This window comes from Patiria miniata, unplaced genomic scaffold (assembly GCF_015706575.1).
Source record: "Patiria miniata isolate m_02_andy unplaced genomic scaffold, ASM1570657v1 HiC_scaffold_7, whole genome shotgun sequence".
In the NCBI taxonomy this organism is placed as follows: Eukaryota; Metazoa; Echinodermata; class Asteroidea; order Valvatida; family Asterinidae; genus Patiria; species Patiria miniata.
Genome location: NW_024037074.1, coordinates 38,021,060 through 38,044,795, shown reverse-complemented (window position 1 = coordinate 38,044,795; position 23,736 = coordinate 38,021,060). Strand labels below are relative to the sequence as shown.

Here is a 23,736-nt window from a genome sequence, read left to right as displayed (position 1 = left end):
GGGCTTCGCGACTACTCTTAGTGGTGATCATCTTTGCATTGAATTTTCTCCCAAAAGTCATCTAAATACCCCCCCCCCCCAAAAAAAATGGAACAGAAAATGAAAGATGGTGAAAAAAAGTTTTACTTTGATGTCCCAAACATCTTGGAGAGTTGTGAGTATTTTTCCTGATATTGAGAAGTGGGGGTTTTTATCACTGAGGTTCTATATGGCAGTTTATTTGCTGGTCTGCAACCATTTATATGGAATATGTGTATAAGTATTAATATAATATACTATTGAAATTGATAATACTGTCACATCGCGCAGGAGGCGGATCCGGGTTTGGCTCAAGAGGGGGCTGTTCAGCTGTCAATTGAGAGGGGGTTTAGCTGTTTAGCAGGCATTGTGATGCACTGTAGATCTGCCACTAACGCATTGAAGAAAGGTACCACACTCTCTCGTTATCGAAATCACGGCTTCTTCTCAGAGTTCGGCTTCATCGCTGGCTTCTGCATATAAAATAGGAACCCGAGTCCAAACAAAATCGAACTCATCTAAATTTTAGTCCGATATTATATGATACGGTGTTCCCGAATAGAGAGTGCGGATCTTTATTAAGCCAGAGTCGTCCAATAAGATCTAGTGAATCCGATTGCCAACAGCGAAACCATGGTTTGAGAAAGAAATCCAAACCAGTTTGGGACACGTTGAACTTCAAGGTACATATATTCGAATTTTAAGCTTTCTCGTAAATTCTTATAAGACTCATATGTAAAATCTGGCAGTCATTAAACAGCATTCACTTAAAACCCACCACCAACGCTATATTCATAGAAATATACAATTTCTATGAATTAACTGCTCAGAAATTCGAAATGCTTTTACTCAGTATAGAGTTGAAGCTGCTCATGTCATTAATATATCAATTTTTTTTTCGAATATACATTTTTCGAAAGGATTACATATATGAATTGGCTTACAGATATAAATGACACGAACAATCACATTGGGTCATATTAGAACAATAGTAATGATGGTGGTTTCGTCGATGCAAAGTGCTGGTGAGTACACTACTTCATTAATTACAAATCTCTTGAAATGTTGCGCGAAAATTATAAAACGTAATGCATGTATAAATATTATAACATCTACCGGTTGAAATGGTTTTGAAAATGCATAAAAGCTATCGTACACGATCAGAGGTCTTTACACTCTCTGTCTCATAAATATTCATAATATGTCAGACACTACTTTATGAATTGCGAAACTCTCTTGTAATGTTTGCGTAATAAATAATAATAAGCTATATGGCATTTTGCTTAATAAACATAGTAGTTCGAATAATGCATAGAAACCTGAGCAATATTCAAGATCTTTACACTTTGCAAATATTCTTACGAAAGCGAACATGAAAGCAAAGCATGCGCAATGAAATAATAATGAAATCAATTCGGAAACAATGCTAACACTATGTTTGCGGATCACCGCTAGTTTTTCATCATCAGTTATACCAATGGGCCTTGTTCACGAGTCGGCCATAAATACTGGATTGAGAGTGAGGTAAAATCTTCATTTTTTGGAACTTGCGAAGAGAAACGAAAGCAATGACATTAAAAATTAATACCAGTCTGCTCTGATGAATAATTAAAAAATGATTAAATATTCTCTAATGTTTTATGTCCCATTTTAAAAAAAATAATGAAAGTGAGGCTATATGAATAAATAGTCTGGCACCATCCCGTTTAACAGTTCACAATTTATGAAACACATTCAGGGGAACAGACAAAAATGGCCGACTTGTGCATCAAGCCCATAGTTCAATGCGGTTTTATTATACATCTCCATATGTCCCAGCTTCCCAAGATGCACCAGTGAGAGGGAGCAGACCAAGCGCAATACTAACCCCCTGCGGTAAAATAGCCTCAAGAACGCATCGTTCATACGCGGGACCAACACTCCTATACGGCCAATTTCACATGCTATTATGCACAAAGATCTGCTAAGCGCGGAACCTATTTGCTTAAAAAAAAACACGTTACCAGCCAAAATGCTATCCTGTGTATACTGATAATTGCGGCTGGTTCTCAACTGATTTTTGCTTGCGATATAAATCTGCTTAGCGACATTCCCACTCAGTATTGCTCCATAAAATTAGGCATCAAGCTATATCCCGTTAGTCCCGTTACTGCGCATGTTGTTGTTTTCGCAAATCGGTTTACTGCACAGGTAGTGCAGCCCGTTCAACTCCGCGTTTGTAGCGCTAATGGACAACACCTCAAAGTTTGCATCTTCCAGCATCTCACGGGCCTTCTCCCTGCCCCACATGGCCCCGAGTCCCGCCCCGTCCCCCGGGTGTGAGGACACCGGCAGGCAGTTCATCAAACTCATGGTGAATTGAGTCAGGACGTAGCCTTTGTCCTCGTCCGCGATGTTGTCCTGGAGTTTGGTGTGGGTGACCGTGTCGACAACGGACAACGTGCCACCTGGCTTGAGCACCCGGTACATCTCCCTGAGGCCGGTGTCGGGGTACGACAAGTCATGGAGCACGAAGTAGATAAAAATATAGTCGAACTTCCAGGTCCAGTCGGCAGGCATCGCGCAGACATCCTCGCAGACAAACTCCAGATTGGTCAGACCCAACTCTTTTGTCTTGACCCGGGCTTGTTTGATGACCGTCGGGGAGATGTCCAGGCCGTAGACGGCGGTCTTTGGGAAGCAAGAGGCGAGCATCCTCAGGGAGTCGCCCTCGCAGCAGCCGACCTCCAGCACCTGAATTCCTCGCTCTGACAACAAGAAATGAAATCAACGTTTGGAATATGAGACTCCAAATCAACCAAGCATGGGGAAATAATTCGTAGGGAACCTTTCCATAATCTTACCCACTGTTTTGACACATCTTTCGTGTTTCCTGCATCTGACTTGTTTCCTTATTGTGAACTTTATGAGACATAATTTCAAGCAAGGCTGACCAAATGTTTGAAATCGTCCATATTTCGAAAGCATCCTTGAATTTAAAAATCAAGAATATAGTCATAACATCAGGGTACGACTATTTTTAATCCAACAATGACTTCCATTCAGCTCCACATGGACGTAAAATTCCTCGCTTTGGCTTCTAATTTACTTCAACATAAAGGCAACTCGTTAAAACACAGGCAACTAATTAAAAACTAAAAGCAGACACACTTGATTTTTTTTGTCTAAACGCGGCATTAGCTAATCCGGGCGGCCACGCCGGGGCACGCCCCTCCCACATCTCACGCCCAAGTCTTGTTGGGTGGCTAATGTTTCTAGATAGGTGCTTCGACTCTAAACACGTCAAAGACACACACACACAAAATGGAGTCCGTCTAGGATCAACCTACTGAGTTGCTGAAGCAGCTTGGGCATTGATGGAATAAACTCCTGCAGAAACTGATCCCGGAAGAATGGTTGGTGCAACTTGTCTAGGACTTCGTCCAGTTTGGGATACTTGTCGTATTCGACACCTTGATGGAGAAGAAGAGAATATTGCTGGGTTATAATACCCTTGTTGCTTGCATTTTGAATTTGAGCCAAATAAATCTATTTGGATTGTATGGTTTTCACGGCTTTCTGTACCCTTGCATAAACCCAAGTATATGGACAGATATAGCTCAGCTGCTATAGCTGGACAACAGCATGCATGCTATTATATAGTATCCCAGAGGTCGCACTTCGGTCACTCTTCTTTACTTATGCGAAAATTGATTTGAATTTGACCTCGTGGCGGATCCATTTGTTGTGGAGGGTTAAACATAAAACCAAATTTAAACATTGAAAACAGATTTAAAAATAGAGAAATATTTGCGAAAATCTCGATCATTTTGAGTGCGCGAACAGATGGGCCTTCATTCATACGCCACATCTCCCAACCCACTTTTCTCCCGAATGAGGGTGCTGTGGAAACATTTTCTTGAAGAAAAAAAAACAGTAGATATATCGAAGCAATTTAGCAAGTTCACTTAATACCAACAAATTAGTCACTGCAAAAAAAATGTAATTTTGGAATTTATAGGGCCATGAAAGAATTTTGCACTGGAGCATATTTTTGTAAGTTGTAGCAAATATCCATTCCTCTGAAATATATGAAAGGTATGAGATATCCTATTTGGTAAAGAATGGTTATAAAGCGTTTGCAAAGAGCACTTGTTTTATGCTTTTCCTGACAAATGAAGGCGTAGTTTTGGTGCAAGACGTTCTTAGCTGGGTAGTTCACGGGACAGCCAGGCCCTTCGCCAGCCCTGAGCATAAGGGGGCCAAAGTACCAACTAGGGGGCCAATTGCTCGCCACCCCCCCCCCCCCTCCCCCCGGTGACGGGCCGGCTGGGGACAGCAAACTCGTAAATGATCTTTTGCTCAAAGAAATTAGTTTTAGGCCTACTGGTCAAAAAATGCCCCGGATCGCACCACAGAGCGTCTAGAATCCAACATTTTTCAGGGACCTTGTAAAGCGGCTCATAATTATAAGGGTTTTGGTACTTACAAACCTGGGAATTAGCATTTGTTAAGTCCAAAAATTTAACCTAATTTATCCAAGTTCGTACAGATTTTAACGCCATCACGCGGTTTTTAGGGGTCTTCTCATGACTAAAGGGAACGTTTTTGTAATCCCCACATTAATTTCCATATGATTTGATTTGATCGATTTCACTACAATTTGGCAGGAAAATTGGTTGACCATTACTATAATATGACATTCTTTGCTCCATTGCTGCTACCACTAGAGATGATTTATCATCATTTTTTTTAACTCTTGGCATAATTTCAGTATTTTCCTTCTAAATGGTTTTATATTTTGTCTACAAACATTAATGTTCTACATATTCATCCCAATCAGATAATTGTTTGTATCCAATGTCACCGCTATTATTGGTGGGCCTTTCAACCCAAATTGGCAAAATCAAGTAAAGATGCCTAAATATGGGGATATTTTTTAATGCTCTGCAATAATGTTTCATGTACTATATCAGAAAAGTACCTCAAAACAAAGAAAATGGTACAGATTGAAAGGTGAAAATTACATGGGCTTCTCGCACCAATGTTATACATACTGAGCATGCAACTATGTGGCCGTGAATTTTGTCTGAACAGGATACAGGTTTGGGAAATGATGGAAATACGTTTGACCTACATTTATGAGCGCCGACGCTTGCAAATCGGTTGCCATGGCAACAATGGGCACACTACAGAAGTGGTTTTTTACCATGGTGACTACTGTTAAAAGTTTGGAAAAGTCACACAATTTCATGTATTCAGGCAATTACAAATTGGGAGGACACAGCGGCACCCATAACGATACTTTGTTGAACCACAGAGCAAAATCTACGATTTAACGTAGCTTTTACTCATTCCAACCGATATAGGGCCAGGGCCAAGACGAATCAGATTGAAATTCATGTAATCAAATAGGCCCTCTTCTTTCGTTTTTTTTTTGTAAGTACATGTACATGTATTTCTGATAAGATTGATTTGCTCTCTGAATCGCCTGATATGTTCTCTGTTAAAAAAAAAATATGTAACAACCGTAATTTTGTTACGTTCGATCGTGTCGAACCATCACTGCCGCTGGAACAAACTTTTGCCAGGGGGTGCTGGAATATAGAACGGACAAAATTAATGCGAAAGCGGAGCGCAAAACCATTACGTCGTGGCTTAATTTGGAATATAGATGCTCTGTGGTGCAATCTGAAGCGATTCATGGCCACTATCATTTGACTTTTTTAGCAAAAGTTTTTTGAGATTATAAAGACAAATTATTTCATTATTTTGTTTACAATATACATTGTACTGTTGCCCTTAAAACGTAAACTGTACTAAAAAGTGGAGAACCCTGTATTTTTATCTCCATTTTTGGTTCCATTTAATTCTGGAAAAAGAAATGTATCACTATGCATGACATCGCATGTAAATATTATTGTTGCAAGGCTGCATTCTTACATTTAGTAAATTCCTTCGTGTATGTTTTGTTTTATTTTCCGAGCCTTTACGGCGTGGGGCCACAGGGCCAGGGGCCTGCTTTAAGGCCCCGGAAAATGTTGGAGTTCTGGATGCACTGTGATGAAATAAACTGAAGTATACTGAAACTTATCAAACCCGAAAGGATGTTTTTTGGTTCAAGTTAAAACAAATGGTTCCACTGGAAGCGGATGAATTTCTGTTCATATAAATATTCACATAGTTCTAACTCACCAAACGATGTACTCTCGATATATTTGCAGTGTTATTTGTTTGTTACAGGGAATGGCAAATATAAAAGACTGAAAGACCAAATGCATCTTTATGTTTATGATCGGTAGATGGCAAGTTTGGGTCTGGGCAAGGATTTATCGGTCTACTGAGTTTTTATGAGGAAAAACTTGAATAGCTTTTTTTATTAAAACGAAACTACACTGGAATTGGCGTAAATTAAGCATGACTAGTTTCAATGAAAGCCAATTCCACTACCATTATGTTGGAGATGTGTGTGTGAACCTTGCTATTTGTTAATGCTGTCTGCAGAATGCTAGCAACGTCAATGCAACTTTTAAATGTAAAGAATAACCTTCAGGGGAAAGGTATGAATATTTGCCCTTATTGAAAGATCGTATGAAAAAAATCCTGGCAAGCATAAATCAACTTTGCCAATATTGTCATGGCCGAGGTTATTGCTTTCGGGTCAAAGCTTCCATTGTGGCGGAAATATCATAGACATGTCATGATTTTAGATACCTTGAGAGAAATATCGATTCTGCACTGCCTGAAACTTTAGAAAATACCTCATCTTGATATTTTACAGTGTTTGTGCAAGACGTTCGAAGCGCCGTGCTTAGCCGCGGCAAACTAGAAACGAACAAAACGAAGGAGACATATTTGTAGAGCAAGCATAATGTATAGTAGCCTTGGTCAATGCTCTCGTCGTTATTCGTCCCGTACGCGGTCAATCGTCGGCATATATCCTCACGCGCTATGCACGTGCATGTAAAAATACAGCGCGAACAGCGACCTCACGCTGCCACTATTTTTTATGCAAATCAGTTGGAGACGATGTCGACATCGTCTCCAACTGATTTGCATAAAAATAGTGGCCGCGCGAGGTCGCTGTTCGCGCTGTATTTTTACATGCATGTGCTAGCGCATGAGGATATATGCCGACGATTGACCGCGTACGGGACGAATAACGACGAGAGCATTGACCAAGGCTAAATGTATAGCGGAGCGGCACAATTTCATCGTCGTAGAACACTACTGGCTGGAACACATTTTTTCTGGGAGTAGGGGGTGCTGAAGCATATTCCAGCACCCCAATCCAAAAAGTTGGGGGTGCTGTAGCACCCACAGCACCCCCCCCCCCCCCCCCGTTCCCGCGGGCTTGAATATGACGTCATTACAGCTAGCGCCCTCCTTCTGGCGAAAAGTGTGTTTCCAAATGCATTGAAAAAATACGGGGGGTACCGGGAATTGACTTGCCTGCAGGTCCGTTTTTCTTGAAGCACTCAGCCACCTCGAAGAATCCACCGGCAAGACACGGAATGGCCATGGACAACATGCTTGACTGTAAGATGCCCATACGGTGCGCAGGAAGCCAGTATCTCTCCTGCGCAGGTTCGAAGGTCACGATGTCCGAGGCTGCCATGCACCCAAGCCACTCACGGACGTACCTGACATGAATTTGATATAAAACAACATTAAAAAAAGATCATGATCACCTAATTCAGGATGAAAATCGGGCTGTGCTTCAAGTATACGAAGACAGAGTGCGAGTTCAATAACCAGCAAGTGAAAAGACAAGAGAAACATCTCATAGTGTTCATGCAGTAAGTTTCATGCCACAGAAGTTTCATCAAGAGATTTTATTATATTATTTCCAAACACTTTGTTTTTCCACTTTAACAATTAAACAAGCCTAGTTAAGGCCTGGCCTATACCACTTTTTTGTTCTAAAGGTTCTATTCATCTGAGTCACATTATTTTTGGGGCTACAATGAAGCTTGAGCAAGTCTAATTCACAAGTGACACCAAAGCCTAGTTTCCATTATGGGCCTTATTCACGAGTCGGCCATATTGAATTGAAAGTTGGGTAAAATCTTAATTTTGGGAATTTGCGAAGAGAAATGAAAGCAAGTTAATTTATAATAAATTCCAGTCTGCTTTAAAAAGGAATAATTTAAAATTTGTAATTTGAACATTCCCTTATAGTTTAAAACCATATTCCAAAAAAAATGACAGTAAAATTAAAGGTTGCATCGTGCCTGCATAGATAGTCTGGCGCCATCCCATGCAACAGTTAACAATTAATGAAATACATTCAGGGAACTCGACAACAATGGCCAACTCGTGACTAAGACCCATCTGCGAGACACTGTGCGTCTGTCTGGGTTGTGGGCGACACTTGCGGATAAAATGTTTCCATCATTATGTCATGTTTCCATATATATATATATATATATACATATATATGTGCGTTGCAGTTTGTGTCTTGTTTTCGTTGCTCTATGCGTTTCTTACCTCGATATAGAAACTAGGCTTAATTTTTTAGTCAGGAACAAGCTCGTTGCGTTTTGAACAGTTTCTTGCAGAGGACATTTTAGTTTGGTATGAACTCAAAACTGATTCTTAGCCCGGACGAATGTCATTATTTTGAACACATTGCATCATTATTACATAAATTCATTGTTTTAACGGATTGTATTTCGGAGGCCTTTTCAGTTAAAAATACAGCGCACATTTAGGTACAGTGGGTTAAAATCTATACGCACTTGGGGGACAACGCCATTAGCGTCCCCCACCCCAAAACAAATTGGGGACATGCCCCCCCCCCCCCCACCCAAGATCGCAGTCCACATGCTGGCATGTCCTAATATATGTACTATATGTTTGAAATAGTATCATTCCACACATTTTTTGTTTATAAGAAGTGGCTTTGAATGCCGCATTGCGCTCCATACGGTTTGGTATATGGGTTGATGCCCAAAGTAATTTCTTCTTTTTTAGCGTCGATTTCTTTTTGGACAAAATGGCACGGAAACAGCGCGATGTTTGGGCAGCTTTTCACACCACTGAATGCGACCCATTTTGCCCCCCCCCCCCCCCATTTGTTTTTTAATATGTTTTAACTTTGCTCAGTCATTCATGATTGCAAGGATGCGAGTGTGGTATCAACGGGTAGCTGCTAAACAACCCTTTGAGATAATTATGTTACCACATTGCAGTGTTCAAGTCTTTTTTAACGTGCTGACATAGTGTTTTCATTGCCTTTTTTTGGTATACCCTAACCGTAATGAGCGGGATATTACTGTAATGCAAGAGAAGCCTTTGAAAAAAGTACATTTCTGGGCAAAACAACTAGATTTGCATATTTGCAATTCTGTACACAATTATTTTGTTTGCAAGAATCAAGTTAAACGAACCGCTTTTGTTACCATTTTGGTAACATATAAATATGAACATTTGTATGCATGATCTTCACAAGCCCAATACAGTGCAGACAGTGCAAATGGGAAACCCAATAATAGATGGGAATCAAATGTGCCATGATGGGTAACAAGGAACAAAATAGACACAATTGCTCCCACCCTTGCCTATATAGGTGTATGGAAGTTTTCTCGCGAAATTGCATTTCCTTAGGAAAAAATGAAAATGGAAAAGTGCATGACGAGGAAATCACAAACTCAAAGGGACCCGTATAGGAATCGATCAATTTTCCACAGAAGTTTCCCTATGGGACAGTCCTAGGCCTATTGAAGTTTCTTCATGGGACCTTTTACTCAAGAACTTGCCTATGGGAATGGTCGCATTGCGACCATGTCACCAATTGGGCTCATTGGGGATACATGGGTGACCACTGCATATTTCCCATTGAAATATCTCCAAGACCCACTTATAATTATGGAAGTTTCCAACGTCACCTTACGCTTGGGAAACGTTCTATGAAAAAATTATCAAGGCGACAATAAAGGCAATTTTTTTGCAGAAGTATTCTCACAAATCCTTTTTTGGTATAACGTGTGTCCTGAGGGAAATATCTCGTGGAACTCATGGGGAAATTTCCTCGGACTGTCCCGTTGAGTTTTACATGGGGGGTGTTTCCGTGATTTTCAGTTCAGCCGCAAATTAACTCATCACCTACCTCTCCTTGAGGTCAGCTATGTCCGCAATCTCCTGGCTGGTCTTGGGGTCCCCTCCCAGCGAGATCAGGACATCGAAGAGCCCAGTCTCCACGCCCATGGCGATCCCAAGGCACGCCAGTCCACCGGTGATCTGACGCACCACGCGAGACGAGAAATCCTCCGCCGTCTCGTCGGCGACTTCCTCGGCGTTGTGATTGGAAAGCGCCATAATAGTCACGTCAACAAACGGAGTCCGCAACGTTTTTGTTTCTTTCTGTCGCAACTATCAGTTTCAGCTTAGACGTCGTTGTCAGTTTCTGTTTAGTTTTGACGGAGCAATAGCGTCACAGCGACTGAAAGAATTATCATTAAAACCTTGATTCCATTGTGTTGATACCAACTATTTTTCCATACGTTTGACCTTAACTCATCACGCATGAAGAAATATTACCACATACCAGCACTGAACGGGACAATTAATGCATTGTCGAGCCAAGGGTAGGCCTAGGTTAAAGCATTGTCGCCTTTGAGGCCAAACGTTTCAACTCCGCTACGCGTGACACCTGTTAGTTGCGAAACCTCTTCCAGACGTCCGGGACGTGCGTGTCGCTTCAAAAGCTAGGGCGTTTCTTCGTGTGGCATCGTGTGAAATCAGGTGCAGATTTGGTAGAAGATTTTCTGCGACGAACAGTGACAAGTAGCGATATGTTCGGATCACGTTTGATTCACCTTTGGTATTGTGTCAGAATCAACCGCGCGAAAAATGACAGTGGCCCAGAGAAAAGGCGTGAAGAGGTTTCATCATCAAACAACAAAAAACTGAGTTACTCTTTATTTGATGAGATCAGAGGGCAAGATTGGGAAAGAACAAAAAAGGGGGCGAATTCTTTTTCAGCGGAGATTGTTATATTTGTTTCTCTTCTCTTTGTGAAAAGAAGCCTTGGCAAATAAAGCGTGTACGCCCGGCAGGGCAACTGGTGAGAACTAGGGTTGGTTGGCAAACACGGACAGAATTAATCATTAGCTGGGAAGATTGATAAAAAAAAATACGGCTACATGAAAATAATGGGTGCGTTTGACGCATTTGAGTGGTCGGCCACTCGGGTAGGGTATAACTTTTTGGAGAGGTTTCGACATTATTTTGTTTGGGGTAAGTAGTACGTGGCATTTGGCACATTCCAACGACAGCAATATTGTCAATGAGAGAAATAACAAGCATCGTCCAAGTTGGAACTGGGTTTAGGGCGGCAGCTCCACCGCCTATAAAGTGCCATCTTCTTTGTTGTCTTTGTTCGGGACCTTTCCCTGACCCGTAACACTATACAAGGCTTGCCTTTAATATCACGATAAATCATATTATTCAGAACACACCTCGGCTGACACAGGAGAACCACCGTGACGACAGTGTTTGTGTTTTGAGTAACTGACTTATTTGCCCTTCGGCGGCGGACAATTGGAGAAAATAACGACAAAGGGGTAATATACTTATAGTTTTGAATTCATTGTGTCTTCAAAATAGAATAATTATTTAGACATTTACTTCAAGTTGAACCTTGGCTCAAGCTCAGACCTGACCACAGATTTGTGTTTCTCCAGTGAATATTTTGTAAAAAAAAAAATAAGCAGGTTTAACAGCCAAACTGCATGGCATTTCTCTGCGGAATTTGCAAGTTATATTTGCTCCATGAAAATGCAATCCTGCTCTCCGAGTTCCATGCTTGGAGAGTGGGCTGCAAGCATTGTACGCCGCCTTCCGCCTCCCCCACCGTCTACCCCTCACTGTCCCCTCCCCCATACAAACTTACCTCCGACCCCTCACACTGACACCCATCCATGTTAAACCTTATGGTGAGGTATAGTATGTGGGGTACTTGCATTGTTCTAACGTTATCCTTCTTAGAAACTCCCTCGTGGGGCACCTTTTTGATTTGTTGTTCATGTTATTTTATGGATACTTCCAACAAACATACACTTCCTGCACCTGTATATAAGTACATTTTGTAAAGTGAATTTGAAATTTCTAACATGTCGGCCGTCTAAATATGACATGGCATCAGAAGTAATATTCACCACCAGATTATTGTACGATGTGAATACATTAGAGTACAGTTATTTGTATAGCTAGAGACAGTACAGGTTGGGAATTCAGGGCGGATCCAGGGAGGTTGGGGAAGGGGGTCAACCCCTCCAAGCTGTGTCCCCCCCCCCCCCCGCCAGCTCCGACCCCCCCCCCCCCCCAAAAAAAGTTGTTTTCTTCGGAAATTCCTTAAAAAATAATGCAAACCCCCCCCCCCCCCTGACACCCCAAAAATGAAACTGGTAATAATGTCCGCCTGTGCCCAAAATACGGACAGAGCCAGCTTGGTTTATAGAGTGTTAATAATCGTCACCCCCATTGAAATTTTTGCTGCGCGGCAACCCGTGGTCCGATTTTTATATTTTTGGTATCAAAATATGCGCAAGGCTCGAGGCTACAAAGTCATAACAGCTCGGGTCGCGAAAAAAACATTCAAGGCCATCGCGGAAAAAGTCGAGGGGGGGGCGGTTTCCGCCCCCCTGCCTTTTAGGGTTAAACAATGGTGTAGCCTAAAACTGCACATGTGACGGGCTCTTGGCTCGATGTCTCATTCAAAGGTGAAGAGCAATTGTATTCCTAGAAAACTAGCAAACGAAAACAAACTTTATTTTTCGCTGTGAAACTGGAACGTATAGCTTGGGGAGAGCAGCTAAAATTTCTTTTAATACGATTGTGCTTGTGATGCTGTTCCCGGAATTAAAATAAAAAGGTCAAACAATAGCATCAAATACCGTGGGGGAAAATGTCCCAAAGTGAGTGTGTGGCTTCTACACGGTGCGGGAGATTAATGAAATACCTTCAGCGTTCAAGTCCAGACCAGTAAACTTTAGACCCAAAATTGCCCACTCGGACCAAATCATGATTTGTATACTTTCAATTTCTCTCTAAAAAGAGTGTTCGGTGGCAGTGAAGGCTTCCACTCCAAACCGGTCTCCAAACCAGTCTTTGAACTTGCATTTCTGAGGCATTCGGGATGAAGTTGACCCGAAAATCGCTCTGTTTTGAAGTCGAGTGGAAGGTTAAGTTTTCAAAATGGCTCCAGGTTTCACGGGCTTTACTTTTAGGGTGATCATCTTTGGAGAGATAAATCATTAAAAAAATCACATGTCCACCTCCCCCCCCCCCAAAAAAAAATTATATATATATATATCAACAGAAAGTGAAAAAGTATATTAAGCTATAATTTGATGTATGACTGTAAAAACCTGTGAGAGTCGCAATTAAGTATTCTTCATGATTTTTTTTTTAAATGGGGGTACTTTTTGTATTGGTATCTATGGGAGTTGATTTACTGGCACTGCCCTTCACCCTCATCAGCGTGCGTGCTGTACGCCATCGAGCGTGAGCTTTATATTGGGTAGGCTGGAGAACCTTTTTTGTGTTGGCCCGAAAACTTTATTTTGTGCAGGCCGGAAAAAAAAGTGTGAGAACTGTGCCTTGTCTGCAAACTGTACACTCTCGATAAAAACCGTGCCTCCAGTGGTTCGGTTTAGTATAAGCACCTGGAGTAGTGCAGTATGTAGGGCAGAGTAGATTATTTTGTGACCCGGACATGCCCAAAGGCCACCCTGGAAATTGGAATCAAGCAACAAAGTGCGACTTATCTCCGCGTTGCCAAAGCCTTCACGAGCGCGTGCGTGTTTTAACTTTCCGAACTAGTTCATGTCATGTTTGAACATGGTTAGAACACTTGCCAACAAAGAACAGAGCACTTTATCTTTTTTCAAGGGGCGTGTTCTAGACAAATGCCTAAATAAACAAAGAATAGTCTTTCTTTAAAAACTGGGGCAACATTTTAGGTATAGTAAAAGATAAAAGACAAATGAAATTTTTTTACAAAAAACATGTCAAGTAAGTATTCAAATTTTTTTTAATTTTTGGATTTTAATTTCGAACGAATTCTCCAAGAATATGTCCTCCAATGAGTAATTTTATTCAGCATTTAGATGCAATGATTTTCTCGAAACGAGTTTTGTACTTATTCACACTCGAGCTGAATTTGGACTTGGCCCGAGTCGGGTGTTGCTCTTTGGTCTGTGCAGTATATTATGCATACACATTCACACCCACGTTTACGTTTTAACGTATACCTAGTGTGGACATTCCGTTGTTTTCGTGTAGTTAGGAAAAACCTGTGAAAAAAACTCATTTTACTCACACTGTGAAAACTCTTTCAACCCATTTTTTTTCTATGATTCCCTTTAGTGTTTCTCTTCCTTTTGCCACGCATAAACCTAACCCCAAAATGCCTCTAAACCTGTCTTCCAGAGAGGGGAAAACCTTGTGTGGACATGGGCAAGTCCGCACAACATCGCTGCTACCTGGTTTATGTGTGGATATCTTTTGTTTGGAAGTCCAGACAGTGAATGTAAATGCTTGTACACCGATCCACGAAGTGCTAGGCATGGCACTTGTTGCTTTGGACGTGACGCTGATGATGGAATTTAGGGCTGGGTTATATGGCAGTGTGTGTTGTGGATATCGACTTCAATCCGACTTGAGACCAACAAAAAACAATATAATTGCGTGGACCGATGTTTTCTGTTCACCGTCTCATTAGAAAGTTCATAATTTTTGTAATCCTCACAAATGATCAATCAAATTTTTAAAAAGGAATAAATGTACATGTACACATTATTTATAGAATCTCTGGGTGCAACTCACAGGAATTAGTTCCCGCGGAAATTTAAGGAGACCTACTAGTATGTTGGTGTATATGTGCACAGTGAGCCGTAGGGCCATGTGTTTCAAGTCAAAAAAAAAAACTTTCGAGAGGGGAAGGCACATGTTTCCTCTCTAATAAAAATCACTTTACTCTATGCTATCTTGTGTTGGTAATTCTTAGCTGCGGACAGCAGCGTCGAGTTAGTATCAAACAGTTAGTGAGTTAGTAACAAACATTGCAGTGGCAGCCTTGCATGGCTATATATCAACTCGTCCCTCAGGCCCTCCCTTGTGTCACTTTTATGGGTCTCCACTGACCGCCTACCGCCCCAACATGTCACATAACCAAAATGGGGTCACTATGGTCCCAGAACCTGATTTGTGTTCTCAATCAAAACACTACTCCTTCAAGAAATTACATGGCACAATCACGTCACTGATGCATGAACACAAATTTGTTGTCCCGCAGCTCCCGAGATCATTTCGAGCTTGTTTTATTTATTTTCAGCTATGAATATATAACTTTGCTTCTTAAAAGTGATGCAGATAAAATACAAGATTTTACTCATTATATTGCTTTAGTTAACAGAATTATATTGGAATGGATTAACCAAAAGGCACACAAATCTACACACACTAAAATGACAAGGCATGGGCCAGCTGCGATCACAGTGTCTGGGTTTTTTTAAGAGTAAATAAACCTATAAACTGCATTACTCTTTCGTGTGAATATGACACAATACACAATCTTAATATATATTTTTTATCTTCCATCGTGTTTTAACACGTCCAAAGTCCTTTTTTTTCCAATCAAAATCTCAATCACAGATTTGCAATGCTGAACTTCAGCATTGGTTAAAACCAGCTTGGCCCAATTTCATGGATCTGCTAAGCGAATTTGTATGCTAATTAAGAATCAGCTGGGCACCAGTTAATAGCAGTGAGCATTGCATGACATTTTGGCTGGTTACCCAATTTTGAAGAGCAATTTTTTTTTGTGCTAAGCGAATTTTCATGCCTACCAGCTCTGTGAAATTTGCAGATCAAATATGCACAGGCAGTTACCCTCCAAGTTTACTCTAATAACCTCTAGAGACCGTAGTAAGTAAACTTTTTTTAAAGAATTTGAATGAAATCCAATTTCTAAAATTGTTGAGGTGTCAACCTTTACCAGCTTTATGCTTAGTCATAAAAGGTCAATACCAAACTTTTTTCTTACTCAGACTTTCTGGCACTGATAGTTGAGAGAATTTCTCGTCGCCAAAGGGCTGACTGCGACGATTTCGAAGTGGGCCGCCTGCATCATTTCCATGGCTTTCTCCCGCCCCCACAGGGCCCCAAGCCCTATCCCTCCTTCGGCAGACAGGGACGTCGGGACGCAATTCATCATGCTCAGGACCGAGGCATACCTGGTGAAAGCGGCTGCCTTGGAGAGGTTATCCTCGAGTTTTGAATACGAGGCAGTGTCAATGACCGACAAGGTCCCGCCCGTTTTCAAGACGCGATAAATTTCGTGGAGACATTTCATGGGATGGGGCAAGTCGTGGAGGACGTTGTGCATGAACACAAAGTCGAACTTGTCAGACCAGTCCGCAGGCAAGACAGTCCCAGAAAGACAGAGGAACTGGACGTTTCCCAAACCCATCTCCTTGGCTTTCTGTTGAGCGTGTCTGATGCCGTCTTCTGTGATGTCGATTCCATACACCTGACACTTCGGGAAGCCCTCGGCGATGACTCTGGTTGATACTCCCTGGCTGCACCCGATTTCTAGAACTTGGATTCCTTGTTCTGTGCAATTACAACACATCAAAACAATGGATTACCAAACATGCCTTGACCTTAGTGGTAGCCCACTAGCCAAATGTGAGTAAAAACAGCGGCTGGCTATAGTCAAAACCATTCTCTAAGTAGCCCGCCTGGTGAGTCAAAATTATTGAGCTAAGGCCTGAAACTCTTCCGCGTACCCTAAATGTAATCTAATGTATCCCAAATGTAATCTAATACTAACTTGCCATCGGCTTGTTTCGTGCCGTAGCGCCGACGAATCTAAGAAAAATAACTAAAAGTTCTATTGCAGACTAGCGAAAAGGCCCAGGGGCTAGATAAGAGTCTGGTTTACTAGTCTGGCGGATTAGTTAAAAAAAAGGTTAGGGGCGAACCCTGCCAATAAAAACCAACAAATTACAAATAGATAGACGACAGCTTCAAAAATTCAGACGCTATTCTTACAAGTTGCCTCAAAAATGGATAGGTGGTTCTTGACGTTGGCACACAGGATTTTTTTTCTAAAGCTTACATTTCAAGAGGGTCATGATAAAATCCCAACTAAAACAATTGTTTTTAAGTTTTTAACAAATATGGACCCTCCTCGAAAATCTACCCCTACACCTAGAACAATAACAGTCATGGTTCTCAAAACTTGGTATTTTAACAGTCCAACTTACGCAGTTGTTGATAGACCTTAGGCATAGTGGGGAAGAAGTTCTGCACCAAGTGCTCCCTGAAGAATACCTGGTTCATCGCGGTCATTAGTTCATCAAACTTGCCATACTTGTCATAGGACACACCTGAGGAATCCAACCAAATATTGACAAACGTTGAGTACTGCCAAATGATGAAGACAAAAATAACATCTGGCATCAAAGACAGCTGGCGACGACTAATCTTTCATAAATCAAATAAGGTTTTGCCCTTCACCGACGTATAAACGCTGTATACTCAGTGTGTTACCTCCTGAGTGAAAGTTGGAAAAAATCACTCGGGTGGGACTCGAACCCACGACCTCCTGCTTTCTAGTGCAGATGTCTTACCACTCGACCACCGAGCTAACGGGATCGGTTGGCTGGTTCGAATCTGATGTACATAGCAGCGGGTACCGCATAAACTATTATAAGATGGAATTTTGCGTCGGGTGATATAAATCAAATAAGGTTTTGCCCTTCACCGACGTATAAACGCTGTATACTCAGTGTGTTACCTCCCGAGTGAAAGCTGGAAAAAATCACTGGGGTGGGACTCGAACCCACGACCTCCTGCTTTCTAGTGCTAGATGTCTTACCACTCGACCACCGAACTAACGGGATCGGTTGGCTGGTTCGAATCTGATGTACATAGCAGCGGGTACCGCATAAACTATTATAAGATGGAATTTTGCGTCGGGTGATATAAATCAAATAAGGTTTTGCCCTTCACCGACGTATAAACGCTGTATACTCAGTGTGTTACCTCCCGAGTGAAAGTTGAAGAAAACAAACACTCGGGTGGGACTCGAACCCACGACCTCCTGCTTTCTAGTGCTAGATGTCTTACCACTCAACCATTGAGCTAACGTGATCGGTTGGCTGGTTCGAATCTGATGTACATAGCAGCCGGTACCGCGTTCACTATTCATAAGATGGGATTTTTGCGTAGGGGTGATATAAATCAAATTAGGTTTATACGTCGGTGAAGGGCCCAACTTAATTTGATTTATATCACCCCGACGCAAAAATCCCATCTTTTGAATAATCTTTCATAGTTTTTGTTTAACCTCGCGCCTCAAAATCAATTTCTTCACCCACGGTCCAACGGCTCTACTGTAAACTACAGTACACGTTTAGGGTCCAAATCCACACTTACATCTGCCGTTTACCAATTTAGGGTGTTATAGTGGTCAGACAGACTGCAAACAGCCATTACTTGAGCTTGCTGACTAGTCTTGTTGATAGTATGATTAATTATCCATGCAATGTGTTGGGGCCGGCTATTATACAGGGTGAGTAAAAAAAAGCGAAACCCTAATGTTGGGACTATTGTTTAGTGAAGTTCTGCATGTGTACATGACGTCTATGCGAAACATTTTTCGCTATGCGGCAACCCGTGGTCTGATTTTTATGTTTTTGGTATCAAAAGATGCGCAAAGCTCGAGGCAAAAAAGTCATAACAGCTCGGGTCGCGAAAAAAAAGGCTTAGAGGCCTTATCACGGAAAATGTTGAAGGGGGGGCGGATTCCACCCCCCCCCCCGGCCCCTTTAGGGTTAAGTTATGGAATTTTAAACACAACCACTGTTTTAAAGTTCTGTCCACGGATCACAAAAAAAGGTGTGCGTTCTTTCAGCAAAATGAAAACAATTCACACTCGTCCCTATGTGATTTGTTTTCGTTTTGGTAAAAGAACACTTACCTTCTTGTATAATGATTGTATATAACATAAACATGTGGTTCTTGTCAGAGGGGCTGGTGTTTTTGGCTGGGACTTTCAGGGTCAATAGTTCAACCCATGCTTAGGTGGCACTCACAATGTTATTTGGCTATGTTTGAATGAGGTATGCACTTACATGTACTTCAGCATTGATCCCCTTGAGCAAAATCTAACCAATGAGAGTTTTAAGAAATCAGAGGTTACCAATGCATTTTGTGGGTGCTTTACGCATCACGTGAGGCAAGTCACTAACTGAAATGTCTGCGCACATGCAATGGACCGATCCAGTAAGCACCGCCCTATGTTATTCTGACCAATCACAGCCGTGATTTATGTCCGACATGCGTGCACAAAAGTCTGACATGTGTGCACGCGCGTATGATGCGCGCGGCAGGAAAATGCAGTATGGCATTGGAGAGGAGCACGTGTTAATTTGCCCACGTGCGCAGTGGGAGGGGCTTACTGGATCGGTCCATTAGAAAACAAAGCTGCCTTAAAGAACATGGCTCGATCACAACCCTACAACATTCGTTAGGCCATCAACCATACCTGGGGGCCCATCTTTCTTGAAGCACTCAGCCACATCAAAGAATGCAGCACACAGGTTAGGGATTGCTTGCACCATAGCAGTGGCTTTAAGCGAACCGTCGGCACAGTGGTGATGCGGGGGCAACCAGTATGTCTGGCTCGGCGCATCGTACACAACGATGTCAGTCGCTGCCATGCTGGCTAGCCACTCTCTGACATATCTGCAAAGAACATAATAATATGGCGCCGATGAGGATACAGTTCAGGGCAGTTAGCTCAGTAGAAATGTCGCACTCTCAAAGTTAAGCAATGTTGACTGCTATCAGTACTTGTATGGGAGACCACACATGTATTGTATACATCAGTGTGGCTACATATCTGTAGGAGCAGAGGAAGTTACTGCATTTGAATAAGTTTTTGCACCGAAAAAAGCAGCATCTCGTTGTATACTCCCAGGAGAATTTAACTTACCAGAGCAATGTACATGTTATATGGACCACATAAGCAGGGATAATGAGTGACCTAGTAGAAAGAAACTTGTGCCTCGTGATCAGCAGGTAAGGGATTTAAATTCTGCTAGCCACATGTTGTGTCCTTGGGCAAGCCACTTGACTCCCACTTGCCTCTCCACCATGGTGTATATAAGAAGAAGGCAAATTCTCAGTCATTTCATGCCAAGGAAACCGGAGATAAGCACTAGCTTAATTAAGGAATCATCTGGACTTGAGGCAGACTCTTCTTTCAGAAGGGGTGGAGTGGAAGATCTCTGATATATCCGGGATATGTTTTGAATTTTTTTCCGGTAGGCCTAATTGGTAACAAAAAATTGAATTGGTAAGGTGGAAAGGGTGTTAGCCAATAGCCACCCGAACCGATCGATGCCCCTGAATCCCCCGTTGGGGTACTAATGATGTAAGATATTTCTATCTCTGCCAATAGCAATACAGAACTACATGCAGTCGAACCCTGATAAGAAGAGCACTGTTAATACAAGGTACTGCTTATAACAAGCAAAATTTTAGGTCCCAAGTCTTTGTTTTTCTTTGTTTGCCGTAACTGTTAACACAAGGTACCTGTTATAACAAGGTAATTCATAAAGTCCCAAGGACCTTGTTATAAAGGTGTTCGACTGTACATGTTATTGTCACACCTGACAATGAAGTGTTAGTCGCAATACCTTTCTTTGTAATTGCCAGCGTCTGCAATCTCCTGACAAGTCTTGGGTTCTCCCAGGTCGATCATCACCTTGAACAGCCCTGTCTCTATACCCATGGCCAGACTGATGCAGTTCAGGCCGCTGACCACCCGCTCCGATATGCGGGCAATAAAGTCCTCCTTTGTTTCAGCAGACGAGCTGTTGCAGTTGCTGTTACTCGTTGCCATTGCTCATGCAGATTCCTTCGATTGACTGTTCAGTTGCTTTCCGCTCACTTACACGTATGTTTCACAATGCTGCCGTACCTTCTGTACCAAATGACACAAATATAAATCAGAAAAATTACACAATTTGCTGTACAAATAAACACTAAGATCAAGTACCACTACTAAAATGGGGCAACGAGCTACTGGATGTTAGCTCCAGCAGATACAGGCTGCCCTATGCCCTAATACTAGATTCAGCCTAAGTTTTAAGATATTGGACATGGATATTTAGCCGGATATTAAGCCGCTAGCGAGATTGCACAGCGCCTTCTTTGACGCGTATACGAGTAGGCCTACATTGTAAAATGTATTGAAATTAAGCACCATCATTTGTGTAGCATCCTGTGGCCAAGTGGTAGCGCGTGTATATCTCATGAGTGAGAGGTCCCTAGTTCAACTCCAGGCGAGCGACATTTTGGATTCTTTTATCCTTTATGATACGTCTAAACATGCAGATGTGCAAGCCGCGCGCCAGCCAATCGGAGTCGACTTTACTAAACTGTGATGTCATTTATTCCCAAATCATGACTAATGGTTTGATTGGTCAATTCAAATGCAGTGTTTTGTATAGTCGTGTTCCCTAACGTGGCGCACTTCGAAGCTTACCCAACTTTCCTCGTGTAGTGTTGCCAAACCTCTTTGTTGACAAACCTCAAATTCATGCAGTAAAATAATGGTACTTTTACCTTATTAATGCTTGCTATTTAACCTCCGTGAACAATTTCGGTTTCATAAAATTTAAGCCGAAATTAAAAAACGGTGGCGTCCGGAAATTGGGCACAAATTGGCGGAGTGTTCCCTAACGTGGCGCACTTAAATAAATCTTGGACAATTCCAAATTAACATTTAAGAATTTCTGTAAACTTGATCAATTCTGATAAATCATTATTATTTCTACTTACATATCCAGCCAGATGTTTGTCAGAAAATTATTTTCTTATTTTTCGGGCATTTTCAAAGGTTTCACTTTGCACTTGAAAATAAAATCGGAAAATCACGCCAAAATAAATTTTCTTTTAACTTTGTAGCGGGTAAATAACTCGAAATTTATGTACGGGAGTGTTTTAGAACTTGATGAAATTTCACTTTCTGTGAAATTTCAGTTAAAACTTTTGCTCTAGGTAGGCGCTACAGGCGAAAAATCAAAGTGCGCCACGTTAGGGGCCGCGCCACGTTAGGGTACATCAACAATAATACAACAGCTGGGCGCATATCGCATAACATGGTACAGAGCGTGTGACACAGGTGTTTTTTTGTATCCATATCTATCTATGACGTGCAACAGGTACAAAAAATGTTAGGCTACTGTACAGCAGTGGCGTAGCTAGGATTTTTGTAGTGGGGGGGGGGGGCACGGGGGGGGGGGGGCATTAGAATGTCATGGTGCGGCACATATCGCAAACATCCTATACTTTTAAGTTTTAGTAGTTTTTCCCAGTTGGGCCGCATATTGCAATAATTAATATCCATTGACATGAATTTGAAAACAGTAAAGTAGGTCTAAGCATGGAGAAATAAAACAAACGTTTGATCCAAAGATCGTTGTAACTCCCCGTGTTTTATTTCTCCATGGTCTAAGCCTTTGCCTTTTGGCTAACTGAAAAAGTACAACTTACAAAAAACCATTTTCATTTCTGGTCATGTTGGTTGGGGAAGGCAAATGGGCATTATTTTGGTGGGTGGGAGGCACCTGGGGGCACGGAAAATTTGTGGGGCCACGTCGTCCCCCCCCCCCCCCCTACTGCTGTACAGCCGACGGCGGCAGCCGAACGGCCTCGACTTCGTAAAGTTTGACACCGACACTGACAGCCGACCGCCTCCTAGCTCCCCTTTCAGCTTTAGTTACCACAGCTTACCCAGTGCAGTGGCCTACACACAAACATTTTTCTTTCGAGAACTTCCTTAAGGCCACCAATTAGACGATGGTGACTCAACTCGGTAAATGGGAAAAGTCCTACCTTCATAAAGCAGCATTTATTTGCAATATGGTCAGCTGCTAGCTACGCCAGCTGTACTGACGTGACAACTTCACTCATAAGAGCGCCCTCAATTTCAAGCGCGTGCACAAAATCCCTCAAATCTGCACGAGGGGGGCTGGCCGGCCGGGGAGGGAGGGCGACATCGATTATTACTATAGCCGTTCTATTCACGACTACAAAACATCCACCAATCACCTATGTACTCACTCAGTGAATTGAAATCGTTGTCGATTTTCGAAATAAACCAAGAACGAGCCAAAAAAAAAGGGGGAGATATAACTGTATATAGAAATTGGCCACCTATAAAACCAAGTGCTGGTTAATTGAGTCGCACTAAAAAAAAGACAACATAGATTATAATTATATCCAATATATTTATTATGCCACATTGCAGATACCTTATTAAAAGAAAATCAATATTCAAATTCTACAAAGAAAACAGTAAGCACTGGACTATATCGAGCAGCTGACAAGTATACATCTTATTTACAATAAATTATAGCAGTCTATTTATATTTCCATATTGAAATCAAATACATAAAAGAGTGTAGTCAAAGATTTAGAAAAACACCTTTAAATAGCAACTTTGTTATAACGAATGATTCGGGACTTTGGATGAAATATGTTGGAAAAGAGACCATTTGAAGAAGTCATACAAGTAATATTTACAAAGTTTCTATTTGAGAAAACAAACTTGGACATAATTGTGTTTAAAAACCAAAGACGATCTTCCACCTAAAACCAAATAAGAAAATCAAAGATTTTCATGCTTTAAAAGTTTGAAATCAACTGGCGAAA

At 41.7% G+C, this 23,736-nt stretch overlaps 2 protein-coding genes across 6 annotated transcripts; both read right to left on the bottom strand.

The window, feature by feature from the left end:
- Positions 1-1,617: 1,617 nt before the first annotated feature.
- On the bottom strand, positions 1,618-10,503 carry LOC119744656 (demethylmenaquinone methyltransferase-like). The gene is made up of 4 exons (XM_038220714.1): positions 10,109-10,503; positions 7,450-7,640; positions 3,348-3,470; positions 1,618-2,765 (listed from the first exon to the last, which is right to left on the bottom strand). Exons 1-4 carry the CDS (start codon positions 10,315-10,317, stop codon positions 2,146-2,148), a joined length of 1,143 nt encoding a protein of 380 aa, XP_038076642.1. The 5' UTR covers positions 10,318-10,503; the 3' UTR covers positions 1,618-2,145.
- A 4,780-nt stretch (positions 10,504-15,283) lies between these two features.
- Positions 15,284-23,016, bottom strand: LOC119746072. 5 transcript variants are annotated; one of them, XM_038222859.1, is made up of 5 exons: positions 22,918-23,015; positions 20,715-21,006; positions 19,559-19,758; positions 17,274-17,396; positions 15,284-16,617 (listed from the first exon to the last, which is right to left on the bottom strand). In XM_038222859.1, exons 2-5 carry the CDS (start codon positions 20,918-20,920, stop codon positions 16,049-16,051), a joined length of 1,098 nt encoding a protein of 365 aa, XP_038078787.1. In that variant the 5' UTR covers positions 20,921-21,006; positions 22,918-23,015; the 3' UTR covers positions 15,284-16,048. The 5 variants fall into 5 exon arrangements, with proteins under 5 accessions (XP_038078787.1, XP_038078783.1, XP_038078786.1 ...); XM_038222855.1 differs by having other exon boundaries at positions 16,049-16,617; positions 20,715-21,001; positions 22,918-23,016; XM_038222858.1 differs by having other exon boundaries at positions 16,049-16,617; positions 20,715-20,998; positions 22,918-22,993.
- Between the last annotated feature and the right edge of the window lie 720 nt (positions 23,017-23,736).

Bases quoted from the DNA above. Each gene is read 5' to 3' on its own strand.
- LOC119744656 (XM_038220714.1), bottom strand. From the start codon at position 10,317: ATGGCGCTTTCCAATCACAACGCCGAGGAAGTCGCCGACGAGACGGCG. The intron at 7,641-10,108 runs GTAGGTGATGAG...AATTCATGTCAG, and splicing joins ATAGCTGACCTCAAGGAGAG to GTACGTCCGTGAGTGGCTTG. The intron at 3,471-7,449 runs GCAAGTCAATTC...TTCTCCATCAAG, and splicing joins CAAGAAAAACGGACCTGCAG to GTGTCGAATACGACAAGTAT.
- LOC119746072 (XM_038222855.1), bottom strand. From the start codon at position 20,920: ATGGCAACGAGTAACAGCAACTGCAACAGCTCGTCTGCTGAAACAAAG. The intron at 19,759-20,714 runs GTATTGCGACTA...TGTTCTTTGCAG, and splicing joins GCTGGCAATTACAAAGAAAG to ATATGTCAGAGAGTGGCTAG. The intron at 17,397-19,558 runs GTATGGTTGATG...TGGATTCCTCAG, and splicing joins CAAGAAAGATGGGCCCCCAG to GTGTGTCCTATGACAAGTAT.